The 18,892-nt window shown below is 46.9% G+C and overlaps 1 protein-coding gene across 6 annotated transcripts in view; it reads right to left on the bottom strand.

The window, feature by feature from the left end:
* Positions 1-796: 796 nt before the first annotated feature.
* The window catches only part of Itsn1 (intersectin 1), a 217,902-nt gene continuing 199,806 nt past the window's right edge, over positions 797-18,892 (bottom strand). For 3 of the 6 annotated variants that reach the window (XM_058577266.1, XM_046438908.2, XM_058577267.1), the window contains 6 exons: positions 15,809-16,021; positions 14,625-14,746; positions 13,569-13,651; positions 13,183-13,266; positions 12,608-12,781; positions 797-11,443 (listed from right to left, as the gene is read on the bottom strand). In XM_058577266.1, coding sequence (XP_058433249.1) covers positions 11,295-11,443; positions 12,608-12,781; positions 13,183-13,266; positions 13,569-13,651; positions 14,625-14,746; positions 15,809-16,021 — 825 coding nt within the window. In that variant the 3' untranslated portion in view covers positions 797-11,294. Of the gene's footprint in view, positions 11,444-12,607; positions 12,782-13,182; positions 13,267-13,457; positions 13,652-14,420; positions 14,497-14,624; positions 14,747-15,808; positions 16,022-18,892 lie in introns of those variants that run through there. The other 3 variants (XM_058577268.1, XM_058577269.1, XM_058577270.1) reach the window with 3 other exon arrangements.

The raw sequence follows: 18,892 nt of genomic DNA, 5'->3' as shown, positions 1-18,892 counted from the left end.
TATGGGTAAATGGCAGAAAGATCAGTAGTGGGAAGGAAACAGGGGTGGGGGAGGGAAGGGAAGTGGTGGAGACTGAATTAGAACAAGATACAGTCCATGCTTTTATAATTATGTCAAAATGGATTCTACTGTATAACTAAAAAGAACCAATAAAAAATGGCATGTACTAGTTTTTAAAAGGCTGCTTTGGGGTCAGTTTTTTTTTTTTTTTTTTTTTTTTAAATGTGCTATAACAATTTGACTAGTGTCTAAGCCAGCTAGAGAATTTAAAGTGTTTATTTACAGTCAGTTAAACCAGTGAGGAAATAGGGAAGAACTGCCTTAAAACCAGAACAGAAAAAAATGCTATAAATAATACAATGAAATTCAGATTGGGTTTGTAATGACACCCAGCATTAAAAGACAAAGTTCTGAATCTCATGGTGTTGGAAGCTTCACAGAAATCAAGAGTGACCCTTCTGAATGTCTGTGAGAGACTACCTTGGCCGCCTCTCTCTATACCAGTCATGGTGTTGTGCTGCACAATACAGAACCTCTCGGATTCCCAGAAACCCTCGGCACGAGGAAATCTATCTCCACTTGGTGCTAATATTGATCTGAAGAAGGCACAGGAGAGTTGAAAGGGTTGTTGGTTGGTTTTGCTTTTTAGGTTTATTCTTGCATAATCTTCCTCGTACATCTAACTACAGTCTCACCTCTGGGAAAAGGAAGAGCCACCACTGCAGGACCATTAGCATCTTCTGTGCTCAGTGAAGAAGAGGAGGGGCAGAAAAGACCCAAAATAATCCACTGTGGCAAGGTTGCTTTTCTCATTTTATTCATGAACTATGTGAATTTAAACCATAAGGGTCAAAATGACCAAAGAATTGTTTTGAAGAGATTGTTCTTTCTAGGTTCAAGATGCACGGGAATAGTAATTTGTATTGATGTTGTTACTGGTTTAAAGAAAAAACAAAAACAAAACAATAACAAAAAACCCCTCAGTTACCATAATCTGAATTGGTAAAATTTAACATTTCACACAAAATAAGGTGCCAAAGAAACACTCAAACAGCAAAACAACCCCAATTTCTTTTAAATGAACAAAAAGAGAAACCTAATGTTTTGGCCCTGCTTTATCAAACCTTAGACAAATACGTAGGTCTACAATTTACAGTAGTGTCTAGTAGTTTTTAGAACTCCACAAACATTACATAACAGACAATATAGTCTCCCTTTTACAGAAAATTAAATAGTACCATTATTTGGCAACAGAAGTATATTACAATCAACAGGACATCCTCCAAGGGGGTGGCCTAGCCCTACCCCTGGGCAGGGCATGAGGGGAGCAACACGCCACTGGCACTGTGGCCACTAGTCACTGGGACACAGCACTCCTGTTACGCTCGATTACATTCTTCTGCACAGGCAAAGGCTAACTGAGGGCTCGTGCAGCCCCACTGGGAAGGGCCCACGTTCTGGCTTTTCTGGTCTGCAGACTCTTTTTTAGATCAACCAGGTCCAGGTAGCAGCTGACTGGCTGACTCTCCCCATACTACTGGCGCCCCAGCCAAGAGGGCTTCGTGCTGGGGGAGGAGCACCAGGGCCATTTCTGGGCAAGGGGGTCAGACCTTGCCTTCTGCATCCTGGCCTGACATGGCCTTCCTGGGCTGCACTCACAAAGAGATCGCTAAACAGCTCCACCTTTGGGATCAAAGGCTGTTACAGTCACATGGACAGTTTCTTAAGGTGATTTGTAGGTGATTCATATGCCTCAACAGATTCCAGTTAGGTTTCCGAAATCCCAGGTTTCCACAACCCTAAAGTCCGCTTAGACTCACATGTTCCACGTCAGGCCACCAACAGGAGACTCTGATGGTTGCTTAGCAACATTAAGAGGCACACACCTAATTGAAAGAAATGCTAAAAACCTAAGGCGCATACCTTTATCCTTTCAATCCAGGGGCCCCGAGCTTTCCACACACAGTGATGACAACTCAATGCCCCAGTCACCAAAAACCCATCAAGGAAGCATTTCTGGGGCCACCACCTCGTGAAGCCACTTTTGCATGCTTCTCTTCAGGTTTAGACGAACCCTGCCTGTGTCACCCGCACAGGACGTTTCTGGTGGTCATGTAAATAAGCACAGACCTGTGCCCCAGAAGCAGCGTGGATTCTTGGTACTTTTCTGGGAAAGGTGTAGGGAAGGAGAGGAAGGCCTCTTGCCCCCAAGGCCTCATCAAGGACACTGCCTGTCCACAAACAGCTCAGCCCAGAGCCCTCAACTTCACCTCCCACCCATGGGGCAGGCTAGAGAGGGTGAGGCCGCACCAGGACATCTCAAGGAAAATGCAAACACTAAAGAGGTGTCTGAATCCACCCAGAGAGAGAAGTGGGAAGGGTGACCAGAAAGCCAAGAAGTGGCCTCCCCGAATGCTCCTGACCTCTCTGAGGGGATGGCTGGGTCACCCCAGATTCCTGACCCTCACTAGAACTCAAGGAAGCTTCTGTGGCATGAGACCTGGTGGAAGACATACCCACCCTCCAGAGTACACCGTCTGTATGAATTCATTCTAATGCCACATGGACACCGACCTCATCCAAGGTCATGGTTACAGGACACTTCATTCTATCACACCCAATTTCATTGAAATTCATCACATTCTCTGCAGGAAAAATCCCACTCCTTTGAATTCCTAAACATATACAACTTGGATTTTTTTTAAATATAAGAAATTTAGTTGGGTTGAACCCAAGTAATCTGATGAAGCATTTTCTACTCCTGGAATAGTTTTACTTTTTTCCTATAGTTTTATGCACTTAAATTAGATTCCTAAAATACTCTCATATACATACAGAAAAATAATCTCTCAATGACAAATCACATTTTACAATAACAGGTTGAATATTTTAGATGACACAATCTGTGTTAGTTTATGCAACATGTAACAGCAGAGTCTTACACACAGTATATACATTTAGTCACGGTCATTCCCATAAACGTACAGCAGAGAGTTCACAACTAACCTTCTAAAGAGCATGACCTTTTTCACATTATGGAGAATTCTGCATTTTTTTTTCTTAGCTATAAACAGCACAAAATGCAGAAAACCAGAAACCATGAGCTGATTATCATACATAGGACATTGTGTAGTGGTCTCTCATTTGTATACATGTATTTACACATATGTGTGCCACCTATGTTTGTGAGGGTACAAAGCTGTTGGAGCTAAGGCAGTGCACAGGGGTGAAATGGTAGTCAGTTCCTCATATGCAGAGCTATGAGGGGCAGGGGGTGCACAGACTCCAGCTGGGGGTACCACAGCCAACAAAGTCTGAGACTAATACTTGGGTTACTGGAAATATACGCTTTAAATGCACATCTAAAACTAAACATCGTTAAGATCTTTCTAAAATATCTACTTTCTGACACAGTGACTATTTAGCAGATAACATATTAAAGATGTTGATTATAAAATATATCTCAAAATATTCATTCGTTAAAATTGACGCTGACACCATATTAATTCAATGCCTCTAGAGAACCTTTCTGGACCTTCCGTAGTTTGGAAGACTGTATGAAATGTGGAAACAAAACTGTAGTGTGTTATTTCATTCAAGGTGACTTACTCCACATGAGCTAGGTTTGCAATTTGTTTGACACAATAAGAATTATTGCTCTACGTGGGTAGAAATGGGACTCCATTTGCAAAAAGCAAGAAGAGCAGAAGTTGGAGCATCCGGCCCAGTGAAAGCAAAAGCTTGTGAAGGAAATCCACATACCAGCCAGGAAGACCAGCTCCATGGTCATCAGACCTCCCTGGGACCATGGTCTTCTAGGTCTCCAGGCTACTCACACAACAGGGCCTCTCCTCTCTGCAAGCACCAACCTACCTAAAAGTCAGATCACCTCTCCACAGGGAATCCTATGCAGGGGATCTAGCTGGGAGGCTGCTGCCTCTCAGAAGCCCTCAGCTGAGGCTCCCATTAGAACAAGTGTCCAGCCACTGAGGAAGGGTCACTGAGTCCTCTAGGACCTTTCTCACTTATCCTTGAAAACAGAAAGGATAAGTGAGAAAGGATAAGCGAGGCTTGGGAAAGCCTCACTGTCCACCAGGAATTGGAAGAAATGCCCTGGTGGGTGACTAACCCCCAGAGGAAGAGTCTCATTTCAAAGTAGTGAGTTTGATGGTAGAAGCTCAAAGGCCTCTTGGCATCTGATGGCATGCCCTGGACTGGGAGACCACAGACCAGCTCCTGTCACCCTGAGTGACACTCCCTCCCTGGCTCTGGGATGCTTTGGGGCTTGGGTTTTCTATCTCCAAATTAGTCCAGGCCATTTGTGCTTTTAGAAACTAGACGCAGATATGATGACGAATACATCAACCCAGCTCTATGAAGCCTGCCAGGGGGACCTTCCACAGAAAAAAGACACAAGATGAAGTCCCCTGCTTAAGAACCAACTGAAAATACAGCATGGCTAGCGCTCGTATCATAGTGAGCAGCCGGAGACACCAAGGGCCCTGCACGCAGAGAGCCTAATGCTCTGCTGGCGCCATCTTGAAGTTCTTCATCATGGGGAATGAGCGGGCTGGGCCCACAGATTCTGAGCTGGTTGTCAACGCGCCTAGAAAAAGGGTGGAAGAGCACGTGTCCTGGCCCCTCTTCAGTCCACACATCCATTCCCACCTCCTGGTGCATCACACACACACACACACACACACACACACACACACAAACACACATGCACACACAAGCACCCCCAAACATATAAACATAAGCACAGACCACAACAAGCCACTGTACCCCACTACTTCATGCCATTGAAAATTCCAGAAGTCAAAGTCTGCAAGTAGAGACTCCAAGTAAAGCAAACCTAACTTCAGGAATGAGGCCGCCTCCAGAGGCCTGCCCAAAGCCCTCCCGATAGTGGGGACACGTCTGACTTAGGTCTTTAAAGGGATGAGTCCCATAGACCCCCACTGAAGCAGATGCAGAAAGGCAGGAGGGCTAAGGATCTCTGACCACGAAGAGCAAGGTCTCCCTAGGTTTCCTTCTGCAATTTACACAAGAGCAATGCCCTGGACCTGCAGCAGGTGGCGCCAGTACCTTGGGACCCACCAGTGGGACCAGCGAGTGTCCAGCACACACAGACCCCCTTCACCCCCCAGCAGGGACAGTGGACAGAAGACAGCTGCTGCCACTCAACCAGACGTTGCTAAGCCACCACCCTCTCTTGGGATCCTATCTGCCCAAGGCTCCAGCTCCGTTTCCAAACTGAAACAGGAGGAAAGAAGAGATTTAAGAGGCAAAAGAACAGAAGCAAGGTTACTCTTATAAATGTCAGAAGTATAAAAGCAGAGTTCCAGAAGAAGAAAACAGGCATTCCTTCCACTGCATTAAAAAGTTCTCATGAAATAGAGGGATGCTGGCCTTTTTCAGCCCACTTCTGAACACGCTTTTACTTGGTGGGCTTTGAATATTAAATACACTCATCAGATGATAGTATATGATGGTATAGAAAACAGAACAGAATCCCATGAAAACAGAGGCTCACAAAACACCACAGTAGGGGCAGATTTGCCCTGATATATATGACAACACACATAGTTGAAAAATGATTATGTGACTGCCGTCTGGCTTCCAAGACCAGAGTAGAGGTTCCCTTTAATGGAACTGATTGATTCTGCAAGAAACGGAAGTCATAATTTGGAGGTGAGTTTTTATAAGCACTGGGTGTAATTTAAATGACTTAAAATCAGATCTACAATTAGGCTTGACAGCTGTGAAGGAAGGAAATTCCCACTGCCTCCAGTCCCCCTCCCAGGCCAGGAGGGGGACTCCCTGAATGAACAATGCATATAGCTTCACATGTCACCAAGAGGTGACTACCCAGAGAAAAGACTGTCCAGTGTGTTGGCACCCAGGTTTTAATGCTCCAGAATCAGAGAGTATTTCAACTGGGTTCCATCTTTCACCCGGTTACACTTCCTGGTCAGGGATGGAGTCCTTCTGGCTCCTACAGATATAAAGTCAGTAGAATCGGATGACCTAGACACATGGGTCAAATACAATGGAAGGTGAAGAAATGGGTTCTGGAACTTTCCTTTCCTCTAGCTCAAATAAATGTCTGTCTTCTAGGTAGGAAAGTAGGAGCCTTATGCAGGAGAGGAAGCTGGGGGTGAGTCTTTCTGCCAACCAGCCAGTTGCTTCCTCTGAATCAGACCTTACATAAGAGGCCCTCATTATTCCTTTGAACCCCTTACAGGGCAACATTAATTGGTAGGACCATTCAAAATAGACTCAAGAGCTCATGGGAACTCATCACTCCAGCAAGCTGGCCTGGTTCTAGGGACTGCTGCACTGGAGGTACAAGCCACAGTGACAAGAACAGGTGGAGCCACTTCTTCATCAAAGAAAGGGACCACGGGGTCAAGAGTTGCAAACAAGCCCCCTGACTGGAGCTCCCTAAAGGAGTACTTCTCCGTCTCAGCAGGTGAGCCACTTGGCATCCCCGACAGCCTTGATATGGCCCATTTAAGCCTGGAAGGCCAATGGCCCAGGACTACTTGACAGCCTGTTTTGGAAAAAGAGACTGAGGAGTCTCTTTTTCCTCTCCCCCTGCTGCTTTACTGTGAGTGCTTCCTCACTCTTGCGAACAGGCCTGCCTTCCTCTGAAAGGGGGCCCAAAGCAGGTAGGCAATTACAGGGTGGGTAGGAAGAAAAGAAGAGAAAATATCCTCATTTTTCAAGCCCTGACCCTCCCTCAAGAGAACTACGTGTTCATGCACAGGACAGAGATGGGTTGACAGATGAAGGTCTCGGGTCACTCGCTGGGATGCCTGACCCTCTTGTACTAGTCCAGGGAGCTCAGGGCTGTTCTGGGGAAGCACCTACCAGTACACACAGCCTGTCTGTGTCCCTACAATTGATCCCAGAACAAGAGCCTGGCCAACCAACCCTGAGCCAGCCTTCTCAGAAATGCCATCTCCAGAGTATCCTTAAAGCAAATGAATCCGAAGCACAGAGAAACACAAGAGTCTGATGTTGCGGGGCCAGGGAAAAGGAGGAGACTGAACATCCCAAATCCATTTACAAAGTACTAAGTGGCTAGTTGAATATTGGCATCTGACACCTGCTGTCCCCAGCAGTGAGGGAAAGTCCCTGTCAGGGAGTCCAACACCCCAGGGTGCCAAAAAAAGAGGCATTAGTTCTACCAAATGCTTCTTAGGGTGGCCTGGACCACACTGAGGGCTTCACTCCACCTTTCAAATTCAACCAAAAGTACCTTCTCCCTCCATCTATCCCTTGATCTCCGGCCCCCAAAGACTAGAACATCCTCTCTGTGTGCCTCAGCCACCCATAGTGCCTCTGCTGGTGTGAGCTGAAGCTCTTTCACCTAAAAGCAAAACAAAGACATCAAGTCCTGTTTGTCTTCACCCCCTTACTCTGGCACAAGACACTCTCAACTCACAGGGCGAGCGCCTGGGAATAAGCAGACCAACTGCTAACCTCACACTGACCACAAGCCTGAAAGGACCCCGTTATCTGAAAAGTATTCCAGGTGTCCATGTGTAAGTGCCCTGTCAGCTCAAAGCGATCTCAAATCTGAAAGGAAAGGTGAATCAAGTCAATCAAATTGCACTTCGTTTCCAGTGGAAATTCTTAGTTTTTATACACCCAAATTTTCTTCCTATGAACCAAAAAGACCTGACAAACTAGGGGAAAAAAAATCCTTGGAGGAGAAATAGTTTTTTTCTCCCCTATGAGGTTCTAGAAAAGTCTAAAATATACTCTAGGATCTCCACCTTTCAAATTCAACCAGAAGTACCTTCTCCATCTATCTCTTGATCTCCAGTCCCCAAAGACTAGAACATCCTCTCTGTGTGCCTCAGCCAGCTTCTGGAGAGATGGTCAGCCTTGAAAGGTCGACCTCTATCATCCTTCCCCAGTCCCCCTGATCCTAGGGCACACCCCCAAGGACACCTGGGGTGTTGGCATCAGGTCACCAAGGTAAGGCATAGTAAAGCGGTCAATTTACCATTTTTTGATGGGAATTTTTTTTTCACTTAAGTTCAAGTCAACCCAACCAGATGAAATGGAGTATTTGCATAGATCTAGATCAAAAGCAAAGAAAAAAAAATGCCCCCTATTCCACTAATGTTCTTTGGGAGCAGAGCTTTCTCCTCTGCTATCAGAGGACAGAGACATGTTATGCAAGCAGTGAAACAGGGAAGACTGGCCCCAATTCTGGAGCATTCCTGGTAACCCAAGCCTAGAATGTTCTCTCTTCCCCATTAGGTCAGACCTGGACCTGAATGAACCACAATATGTCTTTAGGCTCTCATGGTCCTGATTCTAGGAGAGGATTCTGTTTACAGGCCAGGAGAGAAAATATCAGCCAGGGCAGCCCTGACCCAGAAGGACCAGGATGTGGAATGACCCTGTGAGACAGCAGGTCTAGGAAGAAGGTCCAAGATCTCCTGTGCTCAGGATAATCCTCAGGGCTTTCTGAGGGTCAGAGCATAGCATGTAACCAGGAAAGCTCCTTTCTGGGTGAGAGGATGTCAGCACAGGAGGAACTAGCAGTGTGGCTCAGAGAAGAGGAACACTTGCAGCGGTGTCTAAAAGGCTGTATCGGGATGTCAGGAAGCACGCCTAGAGAAACCCTGTAGTTAGAAAGCAAAGAGCCAGGCGACAGACTCCTTCATGCCCAGGGCATTTCATCTCTGTGAAATGTAGCCCAGACAGCAGAAAGAGAGAAGTGAAGGAATAGAGGGCCAAGGGCTCAAGGCTCCATGCATCACCCATATTCCTGCCTCCCCAACACTACTCTCAGTCACAGCCAGGTTGGAGGGACAGCCCAACGCATTCATAATACCATGGGTCACATTACAAATCACACCAGAAAATACAAGGACACTCATCCAGAACTCGCTAGGCTGAGAAGCATCTCAAGGATGCGCCATAGAGTCACGTGGGAAAAAAAGACCACATATTGCTTTTTCATGCTACATAATTCCAATAATGGGATTCTACCAGTAGGAGACCTGGAATCTAAAAGATTTTAAGAGGTTTATCATTGTGCATACCACACACTCCCTACAGGAGCAGAGATGTCCAACATTAATACGAAAATAAAGTCAATGAAGGAAGAAAAGGGAGAACAGAAAGAAAGGGATTGGAATGGTGATCCAACACTATCCCACTTAACATTTAATACATTTTTTTTCCTACTATGGTAACATGTCCCTCATAAACACAACGAACAAACTCTGTTGGGTATAGAAATAGGAACACACGAATTACATGTCTATTTATAGATTTAAGAGAGTTTCTTAACAACATCAAAAAACACAAAGTATTTTAACCATGTTTTCTGCCGGGAAGTGGTAAAGAAATGCATGCCTGAAGTTGAACTTACTCTACAACATGTTCAGTTGAAAGTTTCTAACTAAAGGGTTTATCTGCTTGTTTCAAAAAATACTTATGTCTGATACAAAATTCTACACTATCTTCATAAATAAATAATAAAGTGTTTCTTAAAAGTATGAAATGTAAACTTTGTTATTCTTTCCAACACACACGTTTTAAAAACTGCTTGAACTAGGACAGGGCTCTTACCAGAAGCAATAACTCTACGCATTCAGTTCCCAAAGAAGTGGGTACTCTGCCACGATCATTGTGAAAACACTGCTACAACCCTAATGAAATTCTAAGGACCTACAGTCAAATTTCAGAATACCATCCAACACAGGAAAGCTAGACTCTAGTACCAAGAGGACATGCAAAGGATACCTCATGACCACAACGAGCTGCAATTATGAGAACATCAACATGCAAACAAAATATGGCCCACACTTCTCATTAGCAAATCAAGGTATTCTAATTAATCAGCTGCCCTCCTGGAATTCAAGGGAGAACACTAAGTAGCTTGGTACACAGTCGTACCCCTGACTCTGGCAGCAAACGCCCGTATTCCACCCGAGAGGCTGGCCTGTGTCTGACGCAGCCCAAGAAGAGTGTGGCTCTTCCTCCCCAGAGCTGTGGGCACACTCCTCACCACATGATGGGCATCCTTCACACCTTCCCACTCCACCTCCAGTTTGTCATCTTTCCTTTTTAAATCTTAGGGGTGCAGGACCTACCATTTTTAGGAACCTATCAAAGACTGCTTCTGAAATTTCCCTCTGGTACATTTGATCAGAGAATAGGCTCAGACCTGGTCACCAGCAGTGACTCTTGTCATGGAACGTCACAGGCCTCCAAGCCAAAATAAAACTTTCCAACAAGGGCTGGCAACCAGGATTCAATGACGTCACACAGTTGCCTTCCCAGCAACAGGCAGTGATCTAACCCAGCAAAGCACGACTTTGTAGATGATGAGCTTCTGTGCCACCTTCCACGCACACCAGGAATCCGAACTGAATCACCGGAAGGTACATTGTGTGCTTTCACTGACATATCAATTCCGGGGCCTAGAGGAGAATGGAACAGCTGGAACAGCAGACATGCTGGAATCTTCCAGGGACTAGCTCTTCAAAGAGCTTAGTTAGAGTTCAATTAGGAGACTATCACACAGAGCAATAGATCCCAGAGAGCATTTCCCTGCAGGGGAATGAGATTCTGAAGCCATACAAATCCATCCTAATTGTTTCTTTCTTTCTTTCTTTTTTGTACTAGGGATTGAACCCAGGGGCACTCAACCACTAAGCCATATCCCCAGCCTTTTATTTATATTTTATTTGGAGACAGGGTCTTGCTGCCTAGAGCCTCATTAAGTTGCCAAGGCTGGCTTTGAACTCGTGATCCTCCTGCCTCAGCCTCCCAAGCTGCTGGGATTACAGGCGCGCACCACCAGGCCCAGCTCATAATTGTTTCTAAACACACCAAGGCCTGGGCGGTATAGGCCAAGGAGTCTACGAAGGGGCTGATGGACATGAGAATTAGGAGGTCACACAAGTTCTCCAAGAAAACCGACACTGCATTTAGGAATCTACTCTACAGTAACCAGGCCCATGCCACGAGTCCAAGGATGGGCCAGGTTCCAATCCAACCTTCTTGAGGGTTAGAAGATTCAGAGACCCTAGAAGCCACAGTGAGACCCACAGTGAGGAGGAAGGAAAACAGTGCTTTTTTTCATAAAATGAGAAACTGTTCAAGGAGCAGGATTGTCGAGAATTATTCCTAGATTGGAGGGGCCCTTCTTTGCTGTCCCATTGTCCTGTGGCTAAACTCCAAATAATAATTTTTTAGAAAAAGAACACAATTTGCAGACAGCAGGTGCAGCCTCTGAGCGTGGCCCAGGCCGCTCCTTACGGCTCATCAAACAACTGCAGATCCAGGCGGACCACAATCTCTCCCGTGGGGACCTCGTGCAGCAGCAGACACTTCGTCACTGGCCCCTTGGAACCCTGGTCTTTCTTGATGTCAGCTACACGGATCTCGGTCCGACCCAAAAAATCTGAAAAGAGAACAAACAGACCCTGCTCAGGAGGAATCCCTGTCTTCCAGGCATGCACGGGTCACCCTGCGAATCTCCCAAGGAGCTGCCTACTCTCCCTTTCCTCTGACCTTTGGAGTAAGAACAGTACCATGGTTCCCAGTTTCTCCCCCGTGGAGCTCTCAGGGTGTCATGATGTTTCATTATTTAAAAGACAGAGAAAGAGAAGATTCTGAATGTTCCCAACACAAAGAAATGATAAATGTCTGAGGTGATGCCTGATCGCATCATTACACATCGTCCACACACACTGAAATGCCGTACAGACCTGAAGGTTTGGGATTAGATTGTATTTGGGGGCGGGGGCGGGGGCGGGTTGTTTTTTATGAATTATTCTGCTTAATATTTTTTTAAGATTGACACACCATAATTGTACATATTTAGAAAGTATTGTTGGCCCCGCGCTGGCATTCAACCAGCTATGGGACTGTCTTTGGGCAAGCCCAGGGCTTGTAAGTCACTTGGCATAGTTCATACCAGAAGAACTAAGAGGCAAAGGCCACGTGGAGCCATTGAACCTCTGCACAGATGCTGCCAGCAACAGGCGCTCACTCCTGGCACTTAATTATGCTCCTCGGAATATAATTACAACCATCATCTTTTAACTTACCCTCTGACTTTTGCTGGGGTGAAAGAAAAGCAGGTAATATTTTGGATTCATTGGCCAGGGATTGTTCTTCTCCAGGCTCAAAGCAGAGATGGAGAGCCAACTGAGGAAGGAGTATCCCTTTTCCTAACCAGAAATGTCACCCGGTGGATGCCGACTGATTCTGCTGTGCCTGTTGTGGGCTGACGTCCCTTCAACTCTGTTGGCCAGTTCTATCCCATAGTCTTTTGTCAAGGGTGAAAGAACTATGCTGGGGCTCTTGGATGTACTCCTCTTTGCAGTCCCTGCCTTGGAAATCCTACTGTCCTTATTTAAGGCAGTGGGAACAACTAGACCAGTGTGTCCTGTGCTTGTCCCTTCGGACATCCCCAGCATCACCTTGTCTTATGTCAACCTGATCCCTCAGGAGCGAAGCCCAGAGAGTTCCAAGGCCAAGTCCTCTGGTGAGAAAACAGGGACCCCTGCAAGACGAGGGACAGGGAGGGAGGGGAGGTGCCACGGGACTGCCTTTTACTCACCGTCTGGTGAGAACTGGTCCCTCTCGAACACGGTGATGCACAGGACCTCCTGTTCCAGGTCTCTGATGAAGAACTGGCAGTTGGAATTCCACTTGGGGTTCAGAGTGTCCTGGATTGTCTTGGTGATGTGGCACTGGGAGCCCATGGTCACCTCGCAGTATGGGTTGCTCTTTCCTGGAGCAAACAAAAGCCTCTGCCAGGTGGGAACGACACCTCATTTGTCCCCTCCACTGTCACACTTAATAAGTGCAAAATCTGGGTGAAAACTCCCCAAACTCAGTATCATACTTAAATGGAGAGCAACTAATTAGATGGGTGGGCCTTTGAACTGTCTGCTGTCCTCAGCCTCACAATGTGTCACCTCTACTGTGACACAGCCAGTCAGATTCCCCAGAGAAGCAGAGGAATGGAAAGCATTCACACCAACAAATAAAACCTCCCGCTTTTTAACAAGTGCCATGAAAGCCAGTTCCTGAAGAAAATTTAAGCTAAGAACTTGATTTAAGGTCGGTTGGGGGGCGTGGGAAATGCAGGGAAACCCCCAGCACGCCAGGGGACGCTTCCTTGGTCCTTACCGTGTGACCGGCAGGGCTTCAACTCAATGCCTTCCACAACGTTCACCATCAACCTTCCAATGCCTGTTGCCCTTTGGGAACGGACTGTGACAGCAGGGAAACACACGCTTCATTTCAACACGGGATGCCTGTCTATCCCGGTTGACCTTCCTGCACCCAATCCAAAGCACTTCCCCCCTCCTCTCCTTAAACCCTTGCTTCCTGGCTCCTGGCTCCTCCCTCTACCCCTTGCCTGCACCCCCACCCTGTGCCCACTGCCATCCCATCTCACGCACCCCTCTACTTCTAGGCACAGCTCCAGCGCTAAGGATTCTGGGCCCAACCAAATGGCTCTCCTACTCCAGCTCTGCAGGAACCTCGGGCCCTGCCACCTGGAGATACTTTACCAAGGTACGCCTTCTCTCTCTTCTTTTTCTCAGTCTCTATGTAGAGCTCAGAAGCAGCTTTGATTTTCTGCACCCAGGCAGTCCTTGGACGGGAAAAGACAGAATGTTGCCAAACAGAACTCAGGGAAAAAAAGGCTTCGGGTCTGTTCAAATTCTGTTTCCAGGACTCTCGTTGGTTCATTTGATTTTAATGACAAAGGCTCGGAAAAGAAATGTCACAGGATGCTATTATCCCTACCATTAGTAAGAAAGTGGTGTTCTCATGGGTAAAAGACCTGCATCTGTGTCCCCAGGAAGGAAGTCTATGTTAAATGACAGACACCCTGGAGGAGGTACCACTCCTCTTTTTTTCCTTGTTGAAAAACATCACATATTTGCCCAACCCAGTAAGGCAGAAACGTCTCTCCTACAAACACACCCAAGGGAAAAACAAAAACCATTTCCCAGACTGGGAACCACTTCCCAAGAAAGAGCAAGACACTCAGCAGGAAGCACTTTGGCCTGGCCTTTCTCCTTCGTGTTTTTCTGAGCCATATGCACAGTAACTTCAGCCAATTCTCCGGCTTGGCACACATGCTCTTTGGAAGTTGTTGGCCTTGTGTCAAGCTCACCCTTCAGAAAATGATCTATTTCACTTGGCTCCAGGACCAGAGCCTTAAGATAGGACTGGAAGCAAAAACCCGCAGCCCAAGGATCCAAAATGAGCCCCGTGTGCCAGGGGAAGAGGATTCAGGTGTGGGTGCTCCTGCTAACCCCCAAATCACCTTCCTGTTGGTCTCTGCCACCTGGGAAACCTGGGCAAACCCAAGATGCTCCATTTTGCTAAAAGACTGCTGAAATTTCTTTAAAAAATATTCTCAAGCATAATTAGTTTCGATCCATTTTATTTTGAAAAAAATCCATGCCATGTGACCAAATTTGAGAAGCTCTAGAAAAAAAAAAAAAAACATTACACTCTCCCCAATCCTCACCAGAATTTATAGCGTTGCAGCTGGGGGGTGTTGGGAATTGCTGGCAGGTGTCCTGCACCCAGTGATAGGGAGTGTCAGGTCTTACCGTTCATTTATGCTTTCTGCTCGGAGGGTGTAGACTCGGTCGATGTGGGAAATGTGGAAGATGGGTTCATCTCCAGAAGGGTCAGTGGGTAATTTTACTAGAACCTCGTTTAGGAAAATAGGCTGTAAAGTAAGAATGCACAGGTCTTACAAAACAGCCTGGGGTCTGTGTGCTCTAGAAAATTCCGGTGAGTGTGCTTGTGCAAGAACATTCGAGAAGGCAAGACTGCGGGTATGTATTTCAGTAAACTAGACTGACCATGAATGCGTGTGTGTCCAGTAGCCTAGACAAAGGGTCTATGTGTGTGTTTGAGGGTGTGGTCCTGTAAACCAGACTAAGGATTTGTGTGTTTCCAGTAAATTATTCTGGAACAAGGATTCTGTGTTAATATTGATTTTGATATATTGCAAGTTATGGTTATGGGTCCCTTTCATCCTGCAGGTATATTTGATTCCTTCAAGGTAAGATCTAAATGTCTGTTCTCCCACAGTGCATCCTGAACAGCACAGTCCCCACCAACTCCATGTCTAAGTGAGTCCCTCTGAGGAGTTTCATGCGGTTTCTAAGGAAAGGTCTACAAAAATACTTCACTCTCCCCCGCCCCGCCCCCCAATAAAGCTAACTGCTGCTTCTGAGAAAATTCTTCAGTAAAAACACCCTCACACAATTTAGAAAAAAATGATATTCCATGGCACAGAGACACACAAACATAGCCATGCACGTGCGAGCACACCAGGCAACACAGCGTGAGGAACTCTCCACAGGTTGACTGCTCCAGGGGGCTTTCGCTGATAAAGTGGGAGGGTCACAGATGTTTCAAGCTCCCTCGAGATTTGGGAGATTTGGCGGGAGACTCAGGATGGCGTGAAGGTGGCAGTGGCTCTTGGACTGATGATGTTCTGTACCTCTACTCCAACCTTTTCATGCCTGCCACAACTGCGCTCTGGGGCCTGAGCTCCCTGGGGCAAGGCATGTCTCTGTCATGTCCTGGGGACCCAGAGCAGCTAATCCATGTGTAACCAGTGGAATTGTGTGTTACTGGCAATGCATGACCCTGAATCCTGGCTCATCCCTTTGCCTTCTCCTCCACACCACAACCCCAATTCTGCCCAAACTGGCTCCTCTGGAAACTCCTTCCTCCCCAAGCACACCAGCCCTGCTAGTGCACCCTAAACAGAACTTACTGTTTTGTACATTTTATATTGCAGGTTAGACTTGGGGCTGAAGACTTTGTCCGAGCCGGAAGACCCCAAGGGCTTGGTGATTTGGGTCAGCAGGAGGAAGTCATTGAAAAGGAAGCCGTACAGTTCCTTGTTGCTCTTGGCCTTGTACAGCTTCCCACTGTGCAGGAACTTGCGTGGCCCCAAGCAATTGGTCACTGAATTGAACACCAGTTGCTGAGAAAGGAAAACAAAATCCAAAGAAGACACAATAAAGGGAGGTCATGCTTTTATTTTTGTTTCTCTCCACCCGGAAGGATGGGATCCATCAAAATCCATGGACAGGCCCCATCAGCTGCAGCTTGGGCACAAATCAGGATGGCTATGAAGACCTTTCAGAGCCAAGAAGTCAAAGTCAAAGATATGGTTCTGGGGATTCCAAGTGTCCAGAGGAGTCCTGGTGTAAACCTGTGGCTCTTCCCAAGCGTGTGTTTCTCCCTTTTGATTATTGGAGAAACCACCCCATTGGCTCCTACCCTCATGACCATCAGGGTCAGGTGCTGCACCAGAGTGGCAGAAGCCAGCTTAAACAGAAGCCCCCTTTTTCTGGAAAGCAGCAGGGACTCTCCTATATAAGTCCACAAGACAAATGCAACTTCTCAGGCCCCCTAGCATGTGGGTGACGGCAAAACTCAGGGGTGCTTAGTGACAGACACCTCAACAGACACTGTCTCGTGCACATTAAATCCCAACCAACTAACTCATTCTGAAAATGTGAAGGGGACAGCTCTCTCCCTGACACTTTCCAACCCTTAGGGACAGCTATGAGTGTTGACATGTGGCTGTAACATCTCCCTGGGGTTGATGATCTCATCAACCAGCAGGGGCAAAGGGGCAAAGGGGGGCTGAGGTAGAGACAATTCCACAAAGGTCCCATTTGACAGCAAGTGGTGAGGATGAGGCAGCAGGTACCACAGCTGTGTCCCAGGCAGTGAGGTGATCCAGGCAGATGCTGGACCTTCATGGTCTCCACCTGCCTGCACATCTGCCCGGGCCCACATCTGCCCTGGCCGTGCTCCACACAGCAGCCTTCAAGGTCAGGTTTCCAGAGCTGTGATCCCTCTAGACCTCTCCGAGCAGACCGTGTAGGGGCAATGGAGCTCCCAAAAAGCATCTCCCAGAGATGCTGGTGGCTGCCTGTGTACCTCCAATGTGGGAGAAAGATTTGGTGGTGCCTCTGTGACCAAAGAGGTTAACAAGAAGAGCAGTCGTCGCTCTGTTCCACTCAACAGGTCTGTGGAGGAAGGATGTCCTCTAACCTCTCTCCAAAGCTCTGAGAGAAAGATTGAAGGGGACACCCCAACAGGAGCCTTCAGAGAATAATCTTCACCCCATGCACTCTTAACAGAAGCCAAGAGACCAATCTGGCTCTTCTTGCTTGCCAAGTTCAAGATACTTGGTGACAGTGAGTCTAGAAAAGGCAAATGTCCCTGGATCCAATGTCATTTAGAGAATGTCCTGCATTCACACTCCTAGTTTATGGCTCTCAGGCGGCCAGGTTAACACTGGCTCTGTGTGAACTGGGAAGAGTCTTCGCATTCCTCTGTCTCTGGACAAGAATGCCAGAAACAGCATTCATCTGAAAACTAATCACTGGCGTGTATCCAGCTCTGGGCCACATGTGGGCCACTCTGTGGTTATGAGACAGAAATCAGAAGCCATCCTGTTCCCTTCCTCTTACTGTGAATGCCATAAAGACAACCATAAGCTGGGTATGAAAACAAGGAAAGTCCAGTCGATGAAGGACAATAAGTTGGTTTTAAAGGGGGGATATAAGCCTCAAAAATCAGATGTCAAGAATCTATTTTATTCTTAACATCCTCAGGTGAAGACCTAGGCCCCTGCACCCTCTGATGGAGACTCAGGGAGGGCCCCTTACTAAAGTGCACTCTGCTATCTCAGCGTCTCATCAGAAGCGGTCAGGGCCTCTGTCTCCAGCATCAAAGCAACGATCCTTGAACGCTACGTAGCCCTATTGGCCAGCCCTCAGCTTCCCTAAATCAGTGGGGCCCATCGTTGCTCTCCACCGCTGTCCCTTCCCCTGCCACTCAAGACACCCCCCCATTCCTCACTAGAGAGAGAGCTTCATCTTCCTACGTCCAGGCAGGGGTCACCTAGTCCAGCGCCTCCCTGAACACCTGCACAGCTGTCCCTCCTCGTCACACGCTTGCCAGCCAGCTCTGCTCATCACTCTCCCATTTTGTTGTAAATATTAGTTTAACCCCAGCTCTCCGGAGGCCCATAGGCTCTTTGAGTGTATGGGTCACATCTTATTTTTTTTATGTCTTTGGGGTTTAGAATCAAGTGATGGCCTCTCGGCAGATACTCAATAAATGTTTATTAGATGAATGAGTGAATGAGAGAGAGCCAATCAACCAAAGACCATCCCTAGATTCCAAAACGAGGACCCATGGCCTTCACCTTGGTTTCCACAGGTTAGCTTTGCTAACCCTCACCTGCACTGAAGATGGGCAGATGTGGGGCCGGGAAGGCACACAGTGGTGACTTACCCAGGTGCTGTCTTTGAAGCTTAGAGGAGAGAAGAGCCATGGGGAGGGTGGATGATGGGGACACGTTCTCCCTGGGCACACTGGGAAACCCTAGTGCAAGGCGTATGTGTGTGCATGTACGTGTGTGTGCGTGCACACTTACACAGAGACAGAAAAAAAAAACGAGTAGAAAGGATGAATGAGAATAAAGAAAAAGTTGAATGACAAAAAAAAAAAGAATTAAAGGTCAGAGAAGACACTTCCGTCTTTCCATTTCTGGAAGTATGGTGGACTAGATACTCTGGATGACTCACCAACAAAAGCTTTTTAAAAATCAACAAAAATCCTATTTTTTTAAATGCATTCAGCAAAAATAAATAATAATAAAGTTAAAAATACGCAGAGGCCAAAAACCAAAATAAAATTATATCCTTGAAAGATAATCAAGCCCCAAAGTCAGGTTTAGTCCTTAGAGTCTCAGCTGAATCTGGTGATGCTGCATCTCCATTTTAATGGCTATGTAGGGCACAGAGACAGGAGGAGATGTTCCAGGACCCAG

The sequence above is a fragment of the Marmota monax genome, unplaced genomic scaffold, assembly GCF_021218885.2.
Source record: "Marmota monax isolate L192 unplaced genomic scaffold, Marmota_monax_Labrador192_F-V1.1 WCK01_AAM20220418_F8-fsc00125, whole genome shotgun sequence".
NCBI lineage: Eukaryota > Metazoa > Chordata > Mammalia > Rodentia > Sciuridae > Marmota > Marmota monax.
Note: the sequence above shows the minus strand (reverse complement) of the source record. Positions and strands in the feature narration are given on the sequence as shown.